This window comes from Erpetoichthys calabaricus, chromosome 1 (assembly GCF_900747795.2).
Source record: "Erpetoichthys calabaricus chromosome 1, fErpCal1.3, whole genome shotgun sequence".
NCBI classification, from domain to species: Eukaryota; Metazoa; Chordata; class Cladistia; order Polypteriformes; family Polypteridae; genus Erpetoichthys; species Erpetoichthys calabaricus.
The window spans coordinates 129,672,613-129,693,425 of NC_041394.2; the positions used below are offsets into that span (position 1 = coordinate 129,672,613).

General features: G+C 36.9%; 1 protein-coding gene across 1 annotated transcript in view; it reads right to left on the reverse strand.

Annotated features, from left to right (window-relative positions):
* LOC114655277 (rho-related BTB domain-containing protein 2-like) overlaps positions 1-19,577 on the reverse strand; it is a 79,913-nt gene extending 60,336 nt beyond the window's left edge. Inside the window, exon 1 of the mRNA XM_028806150.2 lies at positions 19,320-19,577. Coding sequence (XP_028661983.1) covers positions 19,320-19,390 — 71 coding nt within the window. The 5' untranslated portion in view covers positions 19,391-19,577. The remainder of the gene's footprint in view (positions 1-19,319) is intronic.
* Between the last annotated feature and the right edge of the window lie 1,236 nt (positions 19,578-20,813).

The window sequence follows — 20,813 nt, forward strand, 5'->3', positions numbered from 1 at the left end:
GTACAGCATTAAAGATAGATAGATAGATAGATAGATAGATAGATAGATAGATAGATAGATAGATAGATAGATAGATAGATAGATAGATAGATAGATAGCAGTGTTGAGATTTGCCTCAACTGAACTTTCAAATAAACACTATTAAGTCTATGGATGGTACTAAACTGGATGCAGTGTTAAGAATGAAATAGTATAAATGCAGCTAAATACCATTTACTTGCAAGAAACCTGTGGGAAGAGCAAATCCAGAATGGGTACTACACAGGATCTTTAATAAAGTGTTGAAGACTATGAAATTTTAACTTTACTGAAATCAGCTGATACCATTATTATTAGAGTGTTAACCAATTTAAAATAGGCTGAAGAGTGTTTATTTTTGCATAACATACAGTACCTTTTCGAGGTCTGATGTGGAGATGATGTGTAATGCCTTTTTATTTAAATAAATGTCTTTTATTCTCGGTTTCTTGATCACCACATCATCCCTTCCACCTTATTATTAGAATACCAGTGGGCATATGGTCACTATATGTATTATATATAAAATGTAGCTAGAGATCCACAAAAGAAGAAAATGGGTCATGTATCTTAAACTAGTTTTTCATTCTTAAGCTTTTGACAACCTGCCAGATGCCATCATCAGAGGAAAATGATTATACATACAGGAATCAAAGGCAATATAAAGCAGGTGAAGGCTGGAGATGGAGGAGTAGGTTATAGGGTGGGGGAAATTAGTAAGGTGGGGTTCAGAAGGTGCCGGTCATAAAGTCTATTTTATTATTTAGATGTTGTTTTTAAGCCTGCATATGCTGGGTACAAGTCCAAGTGTCTGTTAATGGTGTTTTCATTAGAAAGCCACAATTCATCCAGCTCTCTGGCACTTTTAGTATTGACCATGAATTTTACTTTCACAGTGTCCCAGGTAAACATGTATCCAGTGGAACTTGTATGTGTGTACATCAGAGACTGTAGGTCTTTGCTTCTGACAGCACTGCAATTTTTCTGAATGCATGTTGCAAGTCTTTTACATGTTTGTCCCACGTATACTGCTGAGCATGCACTGCACGGAATGCTGTAAACTTCTTTTCTTGTCTCTGTGGTTGACTTTTTGCTTTTGGCATTGAAATGGACAGTCTGTAAAATGTTTGCCAGTTTGATCCCAGATCTGGACAGGGCGCATGCTGTACTTTCTTACATGCCACAATGATAAGGGAGGGTGAGGTATGTGCAGTGGACATTGGGCAGAGTGGCCTAGCAAACTTAGTGCCTTAGAAGGCATTTGACTGTGTGGTCATGAAAATGCCAGGTATTCTGCCACTATCACAACATTTTGCAATAGTATTTGCTGTAGGAAGATGCCATATAATATAATGAATATTTGTGTTATTGGATAGTTTTACATTTGATTGTCTATACCAGGGGTAGGCAACGTCGGTCCTGGAGTGCCACAGTATGTGCAGGTTTTTGTTCCAACCCAGTTCCTTAACGAGAACTCAATTATTGCTGATGAAGCACATATTGCTTAAGTGACATTTTAATGCTTCATTTTAGTGGTCTCGCTTGTTAAGGTTCTCCAACCTTAATTGCTTATTTCAATCTTAAACTGCTGCATTCAGTGTTTTAATTGCTCCTTATTAGCAATAAGATGTAAAAGACAAAGCAGCCAGCAGTTCTCCAGCTACCTTTTTTCCAATTACATCTGTGTGTGTTCATCATGAACGGTTTGATTTAATAAAACACTTAATAGAAAAATGTGACAGACTGAAAATGATCTGTTTTAGGCTTCAAATCATTTGGATGATATCCTTGGAAAGGAAAAAAATCTACGATATAAAAGCCTTACATTGCACAGACTAACAAGCCATAAAATTAAATAAGGTCTGAGATTGGCAATGATTGGTTTCTAATTAAGCAATTGGGTTGAATGAAAACCTGTAGCCACTGCGGCTCACCAGGACCGACATTGCCTACCCCTGTTTTACATCATCATATACCATAAAATATTACCTGGAAAGCTATATAAAATTAAATATTCTATGTTACATATTTAATAGTCATTTGTGGATGACAGCCCATCCTGCCTTTTATATACTGTATTTATGTTGATTTAAGTCTGGGTTTGGAAAATGTATGGATATAATAATTATTTTTCATTTATCTTTTCATATTTATTTCAAACAACATTGACTTTTAACTGAACTCTTTTTTAAAGTCTGTAAATAATTACAATACATTGTAAGTGTATGGTTATTAAGAGCACGGTGGGCAGTAGTGATGCATCATAGTTCTTGGGTCCCAATTAGATTTCTTGTTGAATTGCTTTCTGAGTGTAATTTTGATTTTTTTCTCCCATTAATGTCAGATTTATGTCAATTTTCACTGAAGTTTGTTTTCATGGAGTAAAGGCATGTTGTTAAGCCGAGTGCTGATTGATGCCCTGTAGTGAAAAGGCATTCAGTCGTGGATTTCATATGTGCCTCAGCAAAAAAAAAGAAGCAGGTACAGGATTTATATGGATGGGTGGGCAATTTTCACTTCAACAGAGAACATTTAAGCAAGCATAATTGATGGAGATGTGTGAGAGATCAGTTAATATCTGAGTGGAATTTGTTTTGTTAACATGTTAAAGGTATAATTACAAAGAAGATATAAAGACATGTCCTGTGGTAGGTTGGCACCCTGCCCGGGATTGGTTCCTGCCTTGTGCCCTGTGTTGGCTGGGATTGGCTTCAGCAGACCCCCGTGACCCTGTGTTTGGATTCAACGGGTTGGAAAATGGATGGATGGATAGATATAAAGACATGCATACAAATGTAGAGCTGAATAAATAGTAATTATGAATATCTCTTTAAGATAAGCTTGAGAATATTTTGTGTAACATATTCTTAAAATCAGCTGTCTCTTAAGCCCAGGTATGTTGATTTGGTACCGGGCTCAAATTCTGCCCATGTGGCTTTCTCATGTATTCCTTGTGTATACACTCTAATTTAGGTTGCTACTAAACTTTCCTTACAGATATATAAGTGAATTTAAGATATGTGTGAGTATGAGTGTGCCCAGTGGTGGATTGGTGACTTAAATGTAGTTTTGTCTCCTGTCTGGGGTCTACTGCCCTTGGTATGGGCTCTAACTCCTTGTATGCCTATAATGGAAAGACTAGGTTCATCGAATAAACTAATGAAAGGTCATTTGAGGAAAAAGTCCTTGAACAAAGTTAGAAAATGTTAGAAACAAGTGAATGTTTTTCATTATGAAGCCCCTCAGATTAAACTAATACAATGCATCTATTCATTTTCTAAATCTGCCTAATTCAATTCAGAGTCACAGAAATCTATTATGTCAGCACTGGGCACAAGGCAAGAAACAATCCGTAGATAGGGTGCCAGTCTGTTACTGGGTGTGTTCAAGTAACCTAACTCATCATGCACCTATTTAGAGTCAGTAGTTATCCCATGTTACTTATATTTCAGATGTTTAATGGAAGCAGTACCAAAAAAGCAACTCATGCAAACATAGGAAGAATGTTTAAATCCAACACCAACAGTCACTGTTCCAGGATTTGGGGATGCCAGAAAGCTGTGTGAACTGCAGCACCATTGTCCTAGTTGGGAATGACATCTTGCTTAAGAAACTATGAAAAAAAAATCCTACCAATTGACAACACTGCATTCTTACCATTTGAATGGCAGTAAAATTCTTAAAGAATAAGTACTTATAAACACAGGTTGTTAAAGTGTCTCTATTCTCTCAAAGCACATAGAGCGTTTTAGGCTAAAGATTTTGAATCATGCCAAGCTGCTATTCTTGTATATAAAATATATAATAATATAGGTGGAGTGATGGCTCTGAGGCAAAGGATCTGGACTGGTATCCAGAAGGTTGCCAGTTTGAATCCCTGTTACTGCCAAAGGGGATTCTACTCTGCTGGGCTGTAATAAAATTAAAAGGTGCTTCAGCTAGGTATTAGTTTAGGGGGTCATGCAACCAAGTTTTTATATGATTTTTTCCCCCTTTTTTCACTAAAAAGTTTCTATTTTATTCTCCTCCTTTTATTTGTATAGATTGCATCTGTGCAATAAAGGTGGAATAAGTTCTGCCTGGATTTATCTTGGTTTCTGCAATTTTGACAGGGGTGTTTAGACTTTTTATATCCACTGAATTAATGGAAAGTGTTTTATGGAACACAACATTCAAATAATAATGTTAAAAATAATTATAACAGTCACAAGATATCATTATGTAGGGCAGCTAATGATTTGTTGGAAGGAGCTCTTTTATCCTATATGACACACTTTGCATAACAAACTTCAATGGGTCTGTTTCAAACCAGACTGCATAAGCCAGGAAATCATTAACGACATGCAGTACTTTATAATAATGACCGGTATGGACAGTACTTACAAAAGTGAATAATTACTTATCTATTTAAGCAATTAAAGAAATCTTTTTTTAATAACATTGCATACACTCAATTCGAACTTATACAGTGAACAAAATTACATTGCATACAATCAAGTCGAACTTAACAAAATAAAATTCAAACCCCTCCGATAGAAAGAGAGGAGAGCCGGCAGCAAAAATTTAAAAAACAAAGAAGGGAGAATGTCCTTTTCTCTGATATTAATGCTTATTTTAAAATATTATTAAACAGATCTTGCTATATTTTAAAAATGTTTTAAACAGATCCTACAAGCAAGAATTTGATTTTTCCCAATTTAAAATAGTATAGAACATCAGTTACCCACTGACTTACTGTATAATTGAGCAAGATAAATCTATGTGCAGGTAGTGTGGTACAAGTAATTGCAATCAATTTGTCCTTTTCCCCTTTAAGCCATCTCAGAGTATATTGAACACAGCTATTAATGGGTTTGGAGTGATTGTACCACCAAAGCTGTCTGATAGGCATTCAAAGATTTTTGTCCAAAATGATGTTAATATGGTGCCCTTCCAGAACATGTGGCCCACTGAGGCTGGAGCTAGATTACAATGTACAATGGCAAATAAGGAGGATTTGGCAATACCTCTCCCCTGCTTGGATCGAATAGCATGCTTAACATTGGTTTCCAGCAATTCACGGTAACTTGCACTAGTGACTAGTACTCCTTGGCATGTAGCGTTCGACAATAACTAAGGTGCACAAGTGGTTTTGATGACAAGACAAATCCTTTTACTCTGCTGGAATCCAGGCATTTCCAGGCAGGTGGCGTAAGTGCACTGAGAGAGATGGAGAATACATTGAGAAATGACATTATCACTTTTGTAAAGGTTAGTTCCATTTTCTAACTTTCAATTTACTTCCCCTCATATATATATATATATATATATATATATATATATATATATATATATATATATATATATATATATATATATATATATTGTCACACACGTGCGCATGGGAGGCAGCTAAAGGGCTCGAGGGAAGGCAGTTCTGAGGCATGCCGGGATGTGGCAGAGTGCACTGATACTTTTTTTCCCTTGCCTGTAGACCATTCCCGGGAGATCTCACCTGGCTCTCATGACATCACTTCCGCGACCGAGCCAATGGAAGAAGACCTTATCGGCTCCGGCCCCTGTGATGTCACCTCCGGGCTTGAACCTATGGCAGATGATCCTGAGCCAGACCCATATGACCTCACTTCCTGTCTTCCCCTTTAAAAGTCTAACCGTTTCCCCTATGTGTCAGTCTTGTTGTGGACTCTGTTGTAAGCACATCAGTGCTCTATATTTTGCAAATACGACTTTGCAGCCAGGATACCTCATTATACGGGTGGCTGCCCCAAACCTTTATCTGTGTGATGTCTCGTCATTGAGACAGTATAGATATATATATATATATATATATATATATATATATATATATATATATATATATATATATAGAAAGAGAGAGAGAGAGAGAGTATATATACATTATACAGTACACAGTACATATACAGTATATATATACAGTTCTATAAATGTTTTAATCCCTGACTGAGGGGTGAAAAAGGTGCAACAGGTAAAAGCATCTCTGCCTTCTCTGCCATCTCTGAGTGATTAATGGACAATTGAATTATTGACATTTGGTATATTGTCAATAATTTGTATTACTGTGGCACAAAGTAGGGCATATAAAGAAGGTCAGCAAGGTTTTATTTCTATTTCAGACCTGGCTTGTGTATATTCATCAATTGGTGTCGATCTACAGGTCTCTGTAGCTTGTATATTTGCCACCCAGTAATTAAAATGAAAGTTAGGTAGTGCCATGCCACCTTCTGCTTTAGGTCTTTGTAGAGTCACCTTTTGAATGCGTGGACTTCTCGAATTCTAGAAAAGTGAGGTTATAATTGAGTCTAATTTCTTCAAGAACAATTTGGTAATGCATATAGAGATGCTCTGAAATAGAAAAAGAAGCTTGGGAAGTATGTTCCTCTTAACAGTATTGACTCTCCCTGTTAATGTGAGTTGGAGGGTAGATCATTTGTTTACATCTTGTTTAATTTGTTTCCATGCTGATAGCAAAATAGTGTTGAAAAAGATCTTACTTTAGATATTTACCCCTAGATATTTAAACTGTTCTCATAAAATAAATGGATAGATGACCAGTCTACTATTGTGTGCTAGAGAGTACACTGGAAAAAAGCACACTTTTATTCAAGATTATTTTGAAATTCCTCTAGTGCATTAAGGACTTTTGATAAGGATGTTTGTAGGTCTGGTATATACAGTATCATATCATCTGTGTATAGTGATATTTTCTGTTCAAGTCCTTCTCCGATTATCCCCTTTATCTCAAATGCATTTCAAAATGGAATGGCCAATGGCTATATGGCGATTGGGAAAAGCAATGGTGATAGAGGGCATCCTTGTCGAGTACCACATTCTAGTTTGACATAGTTTGAGATAATGTTCTTAATACAGAAAATCAATTTAAAGATTATTTTCAGCACTGATATCATGGTATTAGTGTAGTGGTTAAGAGTGGTAGTCTCAAAGCTCAAGCTACTTGGTTTCTAAACTTCTACCTGGTCATTGTCTCCTTATGTCAGTATAGATTTGCTTACAGTTTCTTGTATTAGATTGATTTAGTGACTGATGTGTGTGAGACCTGCTAGGGACTATGTCTGATTCAGGATCCTACTTTTTACTTAATACTATGCTAGCATGCAACACTCAAAAGAATTCAGAAATAGAGACAAATTGTAAATCTATTAATTTGCTCTGATCCTGTTTTCTGTGAGTATTAAAAGTAAATGTAAATTAAAGTTTTATTTTTTTTATTTGCATGTTATTTTGTCTGAATTGATTATCTCACAAAAGAAACTGGGGATGCTATTTATGTTATTCTTAATTTTACAGTTCTATAGCTTCATCTATAAACAAACCTAAAGTATTTTACCTAATTTGCCTTTAAACTTAGATTTAAAGTCTAAGGGTGGCTTATTTTTCTGTTAGCTACAATGGACCTTCCTTTAATAAAAGTAATTTGTTTATGTTTTATTTGCATTATACAAGCTAAATGATTCATAATGTCTTTTATGTGGTGTCTTTACTCATTTTTCAAACCTTACCATCATCATTTCAATTTCACTTTTCTTGGCGATGGTCACGGTAGCAACATCCTGAGCTACGCTGACCAGTCCTCTCTGTCCACAGTACATTGCTGCTGCACTTTCTGGAGAATATTCAGATTCTCCCAGGATAGCCAAGACAAATAAATCCTTTAACATGTCTAGGATCTGCCCCTTGTTTGCCTTCAAGTCGGCAATGCCTGGTACAGCCCCCAGTCAAACTCACACATGTACACCTTAACTACTTGCCCAAACCACTTCCACTTGCTCCTCTCAATTCTGCAGTTTCACTCCAAGGTCCTCTCATGTATCCAACCTCCTCACCCTGCCGCAGAGAATGAGTCCAGAAAACATGTATAACGTATTTTAGCTGCTTTTACTAACAGACTTATTCTTTTCATTTACTATACTGACCTTGTCACTGAAGGTTTTTATGGGGATGTAGACTGACTGGTAAATCAAAAACCTTGTCCTGCTCCACCATCACAGTCCAGTAAAACATATGAAAATCTCCTGCTGTTTCACCAATTTATTGGTCAATCTCACAGCCTCTTCCCTTATTCATGAATAAATTCCCTGGATTCCTCCACTTGGGGCAGTTTCTCACTCCTTAGCCTGCAGAGAATAATCCACTGCTATTCACATCCCAACTGCATCACACTTAACTGTAAACTATTTCATTGTTCACCAAAGAAGTTTATCCCACCAGCATTATGCCTAAAGTGGGAATCAACCCTAGACAGACTTTTTTTTAGAACATTAGAACAATCTAAATGAGAACAATACATTCAGCCCAACAAAACTCGCCAGTCCTTTCAACTTAATTCTTCTAAAAAAACATTAAGTCGAGTTTTGAAAGTCCCTAAAGTCTTACTGTCTACCATGCTACTTGGTATCTTATCTCTATGTAAAGAAAAACATCCTAATGTGTGTGCAAAATTTACCATTACCAAATTTCCAACTGTGTCCCCTTGTTCTTGATGAACTCACTTTAAAATATGTACTATTTCCCTTCACAATTTTACATACTTCAATCACATCACCTCCTAATCTCCATTTTCTCAAGATTAAAAGGCTCAGGTCTTTCAATCTTTCTTCGTAATTCATCCCCTGTTGCCCTGAAATGAGCCTAGTTGCTCTTCTCTGGACCTTTTCTAGCACTGCTATATCTTTTTTGTAGTCTGGAGACCAAAACTGCACATAGTACTCCAGATGAGGCCCCACCAGCACATTATAAAGCTTGAGCTTAACCTCCTTGGACAAGTATTCTACATACTGTGCTATATAATCTAATATTGTGTTAGCCTTGTTAATGGCTTCCAAACACTGTTGGGTAGTCAGTAGCTTAGAATCCACTATGACTACTAAATCCTTCTGATAAGGGGTACTCTCCATTTTCAAACCTCCCATTGTGTATTCAAACCTAACATTTTTACTTCCTACGTGTAATACGTTACATTTACTGACATTAAACTTCATGTGCCACAAATCTGCCCAAGCCTGTATGCTGTCCAAGTCCTTCTGTAATGATATAATGGATTCCAGATTATCTGCCAATCCACCTATATTGGTATCATCTGCAAACTTAACCAGCTTGTTATTTCTATTCCTCTCCAAATCATTCATATATATTAAAAATAGCAGTGGCCCTAGCACCGACCCCTGTGGAGCACCACTCTTAACATCGGCCAGTTCTGATGAGGTTCCTCACACCATCACCCTCTGCTTCCTATGTCTGAGCAAATTCTGCACCCATCTAAAAACATCACCCTGAACTCCCACTTCTTTTATTTTGATGCCCAACCTCTTATGTGGCACCTTATCAAATTATTTTTGAAAGTCCAGATAAATAATATCATATGCTCGATTTTGATCATACCCTTTTGTTGCTTCTTCATAGAATTCCAGCATGTTAGACTTCTTAAAAATATGCATCAAGGGTTTATATATATGCTCACTAGCCTCCTTATGAACTCGATTATAAATATTATCTGGTCCTGGAGACTTGTTTGATAGTAATTTGATAGTATTTAAAATAATTTATCTTGTTCTTGGTACAGTATACAGTGTTATAAATGAAATGATATAAAATTCAAAAAGTTTAAGTAAATTGAGTCTACTTATAATGATTGCCTGTTATAATTAAAATTCAACAGGAATTATCTACCTGTGTAAGAGATCTGAAATGACTTAAAAAACCTTGTATTATATTTAATAGAAAATGCAAATATTTAAAACATGAGTTCAACAATATAGTTTAATTACAATCACATTGATCCCTGACATGGAAATTACACGGGTCTCTTTTTAGTTAAAATATTTACCTATTTTTTAACATATGATTGTTAAGAAATTTAGAATCAATGGGAAGAATAATTTTGGATTTGAAAATGGTTTTGTCCTAATGTCCATAGACAACAGACAGGGTTTAGGAAGGGCCAGAAAGAGAAGTCAAAATGCAAGTAAAGAGAAAAACCAAGAGGACAATAATGCAGCGCAACAAAGCCAAAGATTAGACAACAGAGACATCAATAAATAAAATGAGGGTCAAAACCAAAATAAAACACAAAGTAATGGAGCAAAAAGTCTTTTAGTAAGTATCCACAAAGTTGGACACTGAATAACTGACCTGGAAGCTATTTATAATGTTATGTTGATGACACAAAAGGTCATGACCCTAGGGAGGGATTAAGTCCTTGACAACCATATGCCCACCATGCACAAAATGGCATAGTGGATTTCCAGAAACATTAAAAAAGCAAAAAAAAAAAAAACAAATACTTCAAATAAAGAATTTAAATAAACCCAGAGGATCCTTAAAGAAAATAAACTTACTTGAAGATCTTAGAGAGGTTGGGAGCATGTGCCGATAGCACATAGTCGCACCCACCACGAACCATCTGGATTGAGACCCAAGTGCCCAGGACAAAACAATTTCAGGTTAAGGGCCTTGCTCAAGGGGTAGAGTCACTTCTAGCATTTATGGGTTTGAACTGACAACCTTCCAGTTGCCAGCACAGATCCCTAGCATCAGAGCCACCACTTCACCTTGAAGATCTTAGGTTAATAAAAAAAAATTGAATTCTTTCAAAATAACTTTGAAAGAATACAGGTTTGTTGGAACTCATCCATTCAATCAGTATTAGATGTATAAAATTTAGGCAAATAAATGCATTAAATGATTGGGTTAACTTGAAAACACCATGGTACAAAGTATACCACAATTGTAATGGAATCTACGTAAAAACATCACATTTAATTTTTACTACAGAACACCATAATAATTCTTTATGGTCCTGGAAGGCAATTTAATGTTCATGCTATTTGAATTCTCATTCTTGTGCTGTACCTTTCGTTAATAGAAGACTTATACAGCAGAAAAAAGGAAATCGGCACTTATTTTCAACAGCCTCCATTTTTCCTTTCTTGTTTATTTCTGCTTCCCAATCTTTTACATCACCCTCTTGGGGCTGTAGGTGTCAGGACTTTCAACATTACTGTACATCAGACATAATTTCCAGAGTATATCTTACAAGAATGCCCTCAGCTGGACTAATAGGTAACAGGTTTGATGTATCTAGAGTTATCTGTGTAGCGCACCATATCCATTTATTTATGGTGAACTTATTTTTTACCAAATTCCATCTATGTCTGTGTTCTTCCTTATGAATTGAGCTGACATCCTTCTTAATTCCTATCTTTACTTAAAAAAGACCTTCTGCTTACTTAAAGTGGAAACATACATTTCTTCAGCTGAGCAGCTCTTTTCTCAAGTTTCTTTAGTGCTGTTCTTGATATTTAAAGACCAAAACTGTGCAAAGTATTCCAGATGTGACCTCACTTCTAAATTACTTGGCTTAAAATACATTTTTCTGTCTTGTATCCACAAATCTTTCTAAATAACTAAATATCCTGTATTTTTTTTTCTAATAATTGTTGCACGCAGTGATAAAAGATACAGGAATCTCAAGTTTTCTTAACATGGTTTACATCAGCTAGATTTTGACTGCATTTTGAAAAAAAGGGACATTTGTGATTTTTTTAACCTCATTACTATAATGGCCCTTAAGATCCCAAAATATATTGAGAATAAAAAAAAGTTTTTTTGTTGTGCTGCATTTTCCTCTTTTCACTGTAGGATTAGTGAGTCATTTTTAACTTATAATATTTCATTGTATAATTTCATATACTGGGGTGAAGGTGTTATGTTTTGGAGCTTTAATCATAAAATGCAAGTTGTCTTCTCTAAAGTATGTCTGTAGAGCTGTTTTTCTTTGTTGTAAATTAAAAAAAAGGATAAAAATATATGTATTAATGTTTCCATTCTACCATTTATCTACACAGTGACTGCTGCCAGAGCTTATCCTAGAAGTTGCACAAATATATCATATTTGTATGTACAGTATATTTATGTTGTAGTGGTCTGATTTTTATGTGTATTATCTATAGAGTATCTATTTTATTTTTTAAGTATTAATTGTAAAACCCCAATTTTTTCTCCAGCATTCACTCCTATTTCTTCCAATTCAGGAATCGGCTGGTTTCTGTGATTAAGCCATCTGTACTATCATCTTGACATTATGCCTTAAAATACTTTTGAAAGCAAACAGAAATAATATTTTATACTTCACTCTTTATTGATATTCTTTATTCTTCTTCATGATATATCACTCTGTATTACTAAAATTAGATATTACAGGTGCAAACTGGTGCTAAATATCTTCAGTGTCCTCCATTAAAGAATATTCTGACAATGGTGCAGCAACTGTGTGGTTGACTTTACATCCAACTAGCAGGTCTTTAAAATAATGTCTTAGAAATCATTTTTGTAGGTACTGTGAATGCAGCCACTTTACATCTCTGAGTCTCATGATATTTGAATCGGGTCCTACTTTGCTATGAGAACATTTGTATTTGTGCTGAAGTAAACGTTGCAAGTCCTTAGCAATAGCAATACCTACATAAATGAATTTGTACTTTAAGCTCATAGCTTTAAGCAAAGATCTTTAGGACTTTAAAAAGCACTTAGTCCAGAAAATCTCTGTGTTCAAACAAGCTGAAATATGTAAATGTTGCAAGTACCAGCAGAAATTATCCTAACCCCAAACACACTTAAAGTTTAGGTGGGAACGAAATAATAATTAATGCTTATAGTTTACTTTTTATTGCAATGGCTGTAACAGATCTCTGAAATGAGATGTTCAAAATGTTTCAATACCAGTGTTCAAAACGTTAACATTAACGTTAACATTATAAAAAGTTATTGTCTGTTTTTACCTGCATTATTATCAATCTTTAATTTAATATTGTTTTTTTGTGTCAGTATGCTGCTGCTGGAGAATGTGAATTTCCCCTTGGGATTAATAAAGTATCTATCTATCTATCTATCTATCTATCTATCTATCTATCTATCTATCTATCTATCTATCTATCTATCTATCTATCTATCTATCTATCTATCTATCTATCTATCTATCTATCTATCTATCTATCTATCTATCTATCTATCTATCTATCTATCTATCTATCTATCTATCTATCTATCTATCTATCTATCTATCTATCTATCTATCTATCTATCTAACTAATAGTAGTTGCGTATAGTGCATATTTAGTAATCACAGGAAACATGATATTCTTAAACTCACTTAATCTAGCAAAGAGTTGTGAGGGGCTGTGCAGTATCCTGGTAGCATCAAGGGCAAGATAGTAATAGTCCTAAATGGCATGGCAGTCTGCCGCAGGGCCTACTCGCCTACACTCACCCTAGACCAATTTAGAGTTGCCATTCAACTAAACACCCAGGCTTTTAGGAATGTGGGAAGAAAACTGAAGTACTCAGAGAAAAGACAGTACATGCATACTCCACATAAATGCAAATGGATTGTTACCTTAAACTAACTGATCTGAAGTGAGCACAGTATTTTTTTCCTTCTCCTTCCTAAGGGGAGTGTTGTGTTACCTCTCAATTTTGCATATTTCACTCTCTCATAGGTGGGTTGTCATTGAGGAGGTTCTTTTCTGTTTTTGTATTGTAATTTTTTTTTTATTTCTCTTAATTAGTAATGTCTGTCAGTTTTCCTATGTCTGTTTTTAATTTTGAATCAATAAACATTTGTTCACAAAAAAGATATCACTCCTACAATGTATGTGTAATATTTAAAATATTACATATTACACACTTTAGATAGTTCACAAAAATATTTGTCTTAGACAGTTATCTTATGTCTGCTAGATATGTCTCCCAATAGAAAAGAGAATATTTTAGATTTCCAAACATTCCTTTTGCAAAAAGTGAAGCACTAGAATGAGATATTTGAATGTCTTTAAAGAAAGAAACTAACATACTTTAGTAGTAATCACATTCCATTTAAAAACATGACATCTTTGTAGGCATATAGCCCAGTACTTGATTAAGCAGATATAACAAACAGATGCTAATGATTAATGACATAATGTGTAGGTTGAACCAAAGTGATCAACTGAAACAGAAACAACTGTGTAGACTGGGCAAGGGACAACCATATGTAAAGATGAGGTTGGGATAGATGTGGCAGTTTAACAAGCAAATCTTACACCATGGCAAAAGTGAATGTAATGACAAGATACAATGCAGTCATCCTGCATCATCAAGGTCTCTCCCAAGCAGATATTTAATGGCAGACAGGTGTTTCCAGATGTGCAATCCAAGCTCTTCTGTTGAAGCACAAACAAACTGGCCAAGTTTAGGACTGAAAATGCAGTGGCTGGCCACAAAAACTGAGTGCAGTGAATGAGAAATACAGCAAGTTTACTTCCTTTCTAAATCGGTAGATGTTCAGCACTGCTATCACCTCACAGCTGACAGAAGCCATTATGGTCCTGGAATAACAATCTACAGTCTGGAGAAGCCTTATCAGAAGTGATCTTCATGGAAGAGCTGTGACCAAAAGTCATTCCTCCAAAGTGGAAATAAACTCAACCAACCTACAGACAAAAGGCACAGGGACCGGCATGCAGAATAATGGTAGCAGGTGCCTTGGACTAATGAGTCAAAATTTTTGGTTCTAACAAAAATTGTGTGAAGAATGGCACATGGATAAATGTCTGCACACAACAGTGAAGAACAGTGGATATTTACTACAAGTTTGGGGCTATACAAACAGAGTTGATAATTTAATCATAATGAAAGACCCCCTCAATGCTGAGAAGTACAAGCAAATTCTTATCCATAATGCAATACCAACAGGCAAGTGTTTGATCAGTCCAAGCTTCATTCTGCAACATGACTATGACCCCAAATACACAGCCAAAATGATAAAAAGCTATCTGCAGCAAAAAGAGAAATAGGGAATTCTGCAACAGATGGTATGGCCTGCATGGAGCCCTGATCACAACATCATCCAGCCAGTCTGGGATTACTTACTGAGACAATAGCAAGTAAGATAGTCAAAGTCTGCAGCTTAGGCTCCTCTTCACAGCAGAAGCTGAGACCTGTTGAGCCTAGCTTTTTTGACCACTGATAAGCTATGCTTGAAGCTGTTCTTGAAACTATTGTGCTGTGAGGTGTCTGTCACGTAAGCTAGTGACCCTCAGAAACTTGTCTTCTGATTGGGTTGTGACTTTGGGTCTGCCAGATCTCTTCCTATCATAGTTTCTTCCAGTGTCCAATTGACTTTGGATTGTGTAGGACACTGATTGTACTCACTGTCACTTTCATTTTGTTTGCAATTTCTCTAAATGAAAGGACTACACTTCTAAGGGTTATAATGCATTGTCTCATTTCATTTATTAATTGTTGTTTTCTTGCCAATATCACTGGAAAAACTGAGGTGTTCTAAAACAAAGTGAGGAATGCTAGGGCTTTGGATTTTGTGTAATTAATATCAAATAGCACACTTAATTCCAAAGTTTTGTTTGATGCTATTTCTAACATTGTTTCTCCTGTTTCTGTTAGTGGTCCTGTTCTTTCAAATACTGAATGTGATAATATTCTCAAATATTTTGTTGAGAAAGTTACTTCCATTTGATCAAATATCTCTGCTTTTCCAAAGTTTGTGCAGGTTGATTCCTCTTGCTCTTGCAGTCTACATTCCTTTTCCCCAGTATCTCTTGACAGTCTTCTTTAATCAAGAATTTAAATCCTTCCTCTTGTTTGTTGGATATTCCTCCAACCTTTCTATTTTTACGAAAACTTCACTTGATTGACCCAAATTTGTTGTCCATGATAAATTCTTCTATACTCAATGAATTTGTTCCAACTGAATTTGTATCCAACTGATCCCTCTGATTTTAATAATCTGAGGCCTATCTCTAAACTCCCATTCTTAGCTAAAATTTTAGAAAAGGATGTCAAATCACAATTGACTGCTTTTCTCAATAAATTTCAAATTTTAGATCCATTTCAGCCTGGCTTTAGGAAACAACACTCCACTGAAACAGAGCTTTTTAAGGTGGCTAATGACCTTCTGATGGCTGCTGATGTGAGTTAGTTTTCGGTCCTTGTTCTTTTGGATCTTAGTGCAGCATTTGATGATGTAGACCCTACACTTCTCATTAACAGGTTAAATCATTGTGTAGGTGTCTCTGGGACTGCTTATTTGACAGAAAGGAGTTTCTTAGTTAGCATGGAGTGCTCCAGAGCTCTGTTCTTGGGCTAGTGTTATTTTCCTTATTCATTCTTCCTTTAGCTTGAATTTTTAGTTCTTTTAAAGATATTTCATATCACATTTATGCTGACAATATTCAACCTTCATGCCCTTTTAAACTACCACACCTCTGTAGGTTTCTGCCCTGGCTGAATACCTGTGTGAAATTCATAGATGGCTAGCTATTAATTTTTTACAGCTCAATTCTGAAAAAACAGGTTTTAATTATTGGCCCATTAAATATGCATGCAAAGATGCATGGCTGTTTCACTCAACTTTAAATCTTGTGTCTGAAACCTGGGTGTTATCTTTGACCAGTCTTTAAATCTTGATGTTCATTTTAGGTTCTTATCTCATTATCGTTTTTATAATCTAAGGATTATATCAAAATTAAGAACAATAGAATCAAAGGCTCAAATGGAGGCATTAGTGCACGCTTTTATTTTTTCATGTCTTGATTATTGTAATTCTTTATTTACATGTTTAAACAAGATGTCGCAGCTGCGTCTATTCAAAATGTTGCTGCTAGATTGTTTACCTGCTGCAGTAAGTGCTCTCATGTTACTCCAATTTCATCTTCTCTTTATTTTGGAATTCAGAATTCATTTTAAAATTTTAGTAATCATCTATAGAGCTCTGCATGGTCAAACACCACAACATATTTCAGATTTTTTACAACATTATACTACCAGTTGCCAACTTAGGTAATCTAACCAGGGCCTTCTTATTGTTCCACATACTCAGCTAAATACTTGTGGGGATTGGGTTTTTTAGTCTGTTGCACCAAAATGGTGGAATAGCCCTTCTTGTGGTTTATGGGCTGCTGATACACTTGATATATTTTAAAAAACAGTTCAAGTAGCCATTTTTGTCTTTTACATTTTATGGTTTATTTGTTGAAATGTTAATTTAAGGTCCTTTATAAAAAAAAAACAAAAAACTTTTCACCATATATACACATATGTGGGCGGCACAGTGTGTAGTGCTGCTGCCTCGCAATTAGGAGACCCGGGTTCGCTTCCTGGGTCCTCCCTGCATGGAGTTTGCATGTTCTCCCCGTGTCTGCGTGTCTCCGGTTTCCTCCCACAGTCTAAAGACATGCAGGTTAGGTGTGTTGGCGATTCTAAATTGTCCCTAGTGTGTGCTTGGTGTGTGTGTGTGTGTGCGCCCTGCGGTGGGCTGGTGCCCTGCCTGGGGTTTGTTTCCTGCCTTGCGCCCTGTGTTGGCTGGGATTGGCTCCAGCAGACCCCCGTGACCCTGTAGTTAGGATATAGCGGGTTGGATACTGGATGGATGGCTGGATACACATATGTATACAGTATACTGTATATACAGTGTATATGTATACACTATGTGTATATGTACATACTGATGCTCTGTGTAAGAAAGGACAGAGCCGGTTATACTTCCTTAGAAGGCTGGCGTCCATCAACATCTGCAATAAGATGCTGCAGATGTTCTATCAGACAGTTGTGCCGAGCGCCCTCTTCTACGCGGTGGTGCGCTGGGGAGGCAGCATTAAGAAGAAAGATGCCTCACGCCTGGACAAACTGGTGAGGAAGGCAGGCTCTATTGTTGGCATGGAGCTAGACAGTTTGACATCTGTGGCAGAGCGATGGGCGCTCAGCAGGCTCCTATCAATTTTGAAAAATCCACTGCATCCACTAAATAGTATCATCTCCAGACAGAAGAGCAGCTTCAGCGACAGACTGCTTTCACTTTCCTGCTCCACTGACAGACTGAGGAGATCGTTCCTCCCCCAAACTATGCGACTCTTCAATTCCACCCGGGGGGGTAAACGTTAACATTATATAAAGTTATTGTCTGTTTTTACCTGTATTATTATCAATCTTTAATTTAATATTGTTTTTTGTATCAGTAAGGTGCTGCTGGAGTATATGAATTTCCCCTTGGGATTAATAAAGTATCTATCTATCTATCTACATATGTACATGTTTAGAAAATGGTATGGTGTATATATACTCATGCAGATACTGTATATACTGCGGTGGGCTGGTGCCCTGCACAGGGATTTGTTCCTACCTTGGCTCCAGCAGACCCCTGTGACCCTGTGTTAGGATATAGCGGGTTGGACAATGGATACTATATATACTGTATAATTTTTCATATATTGTAATGCATATCTCATAACTCTTGATTTCTGTCACTGATAGCTGTGCTGTTGGTTATGAAACACAGAACAGAGGCTATTGCTTTTCTAGGATCCTTGTTGCCCTATCCCAGAAGTACTGGACTCAGAGCAGGAACTAGTCCTCGATGGGGCAACATGTTCATTTACTCTATGAATTCCTTTAAAATGAACAAAGTTTACAGCCATACATTTTTGTCAGTCAGTCAGTCATTCTCCAACCCGCTATATCCTAACACAGGGTCACGGGGGTCTTCTGGAGCCAATCCCAGCTAGCACACGGCGCAAGGCAGGGTGCATGGCAATATGAAGCAAAGTTTTTTAGCACTGTATTCCTTAAAACTGCTGATAGAAACTCCCTCCTGACTACAGATGCGGTTTGAGCGGAGTTGTGTAAACATTAAGGGCAATTCATTATATAAAAAAGGCTGGAGCTATGAGTGTGTTTGTTTCGTAAATTTACATGAGTAACAAATAAAAACTCATGCTTTGGTAATTGTGAGGAATATGTAATAACATTTAGGGCAATTAAGCTTCTAGATAAAGTATATTTTTCTGATCCATACAGAGCAATTTACTGAGATGAATGAAGACAATCGACTTCTATTTAATTGTCTCTCACTTTGAACTCCTGCTGAGCCTCACAGTTCAAACAAGGTGAGCTGCTCATAAACCCCTCTAGTCCCAGAGGTAAGCCTGACCACAACAGACTAGTATCCCAGGCTGAAGGAAACACACATTATTTTAACAAGGTTAAAGAGCTTAGCACTGTCTTACTTTGTCACGACTCTATGAACAAATGTACTTAATAAAGGCATAGATCTCAAGAAACCTGAAGGCTGATTGATATATTTATAAAACGCTAGACTTCTTTTTAGATTCTATGTCCCTAAATTCATCAAACATCGTCTAATTTATCTTTTATTTTAATACCAAAGAGAAGCACAGCAGGTGTGAGGCATTAGAAAAGGGAATGCGGCCCCTTACCGTGTTGTACTGAAGTGCTGCATTTGGCTGGCTGGAGAGATACAATGCAGGCGAGAGGCAGACACAGTCATCCAGGACCTTGCACGGCTCAGGCCTGAGCCTCATTTTCTCCACATGCAGCTGAGCTGACTGTTATGTAAGCAATCTCCTGTGGCACACACTGATGTAAGACTCTCAGTTACAGATTAACCTAATGCTCTGACCAAAGAACAGCCATGCAGTCAAACAGCAACTCATTGTTCAGTCAAGCTGGGCAGAGCTTTTCCTTCTACCTCCCTCTCTCTCTCTCTCTCCCTCTCTCTCTCCCTCTCTCTCCCTCCCTCCTCTTTCACACTCTCACTGTAAAACCTGTCCACCCCTCCAGCGGCATTGGTACAGGCTTGCTTAAATTCTTTAAAATATAGTCTTTAACAAAGCTCAAAATTACCACTTGCTCCAGTAAAGATCTCATGCTAGTGAAAAAGCAGCCCTTTGTCCTGTTTTTCCTGAAATGTATCAGACTAAACTGGAGCAGCAATTAATTATCTCATTCTACTATAGAAATGAGAAGCATAGACCTTAAAAAGTGTAACTGCCCAACTTCATTATGTTCAATGCTGTACATTGCTGTGTTTTCTTTTACTTTTTGGCATGTACTCACTTACCAAACATTGTGCAAGTTCCACCTGGCAAAGTAAAATGTTTTCTTAAAGAATGTTGACAGGTCACATAAGATAAGCAAGGTAATACATGAACTGATAAGTTGATAGACAAATTAATTGGGTTTCTTAACATGCTGCCTTTTGAGCAATAAACATTCAACCTTCTATGTCTTGAAGTACTTAATTCTAGGGTAAAGATTCCCTTTGAGTAAATTCTATCATCAGGATTTCTCTTGGGTGGCACGGTGGCGCAGTGGGTAGCGCTGCTGCCTTGCAGTTGGGAGACCTGGGGACCTGGGTTCGCTTCCCGGGTCCTCCCTGCATGGAGTTTGCATGTTCTCCCCGTGTCTGCGTGGGTTTCCTCCGGGCACTCTGGTTTCCTCCCACAGTCCAAAGACATGCTGGTTAGGTGGATTGGCGATTCTAAATTGGCCCTAGTGTGTGCTTGGTGTGTGGGTGTGTTTGTGTGTGTCCTGCGGTGGGTTGGCACCCTGCCCAGGATTGTTTCGTGCCCTGTGTTGGCTGGGATTGGCTCCAGCAGACCCCTGTGTTCGGATTCAGCGGGTTGGAAAATGGATGGATGGATGGATTTCTCTTGTCAGTATTTCAGATGTCTGCAAAACTTTTGTCAAACACTCCTTTACTGCTCAGCAGTCTTGAAGTTGAGTCAATTACATACAGCATCACTGGATCACCTGTAAGGGGCTTTTATAAGTGACCTCAGTGCAAAAAAGTAATGGAGGAAGGTTCAAGTTAAAGTACAATCTGCACATCATACTTTCAAATTGATTTTAAAATCTTGCTACTAGTTTTTAAATCTTTACATGGGCTTGCTCCTGCCTATTTATCTGAA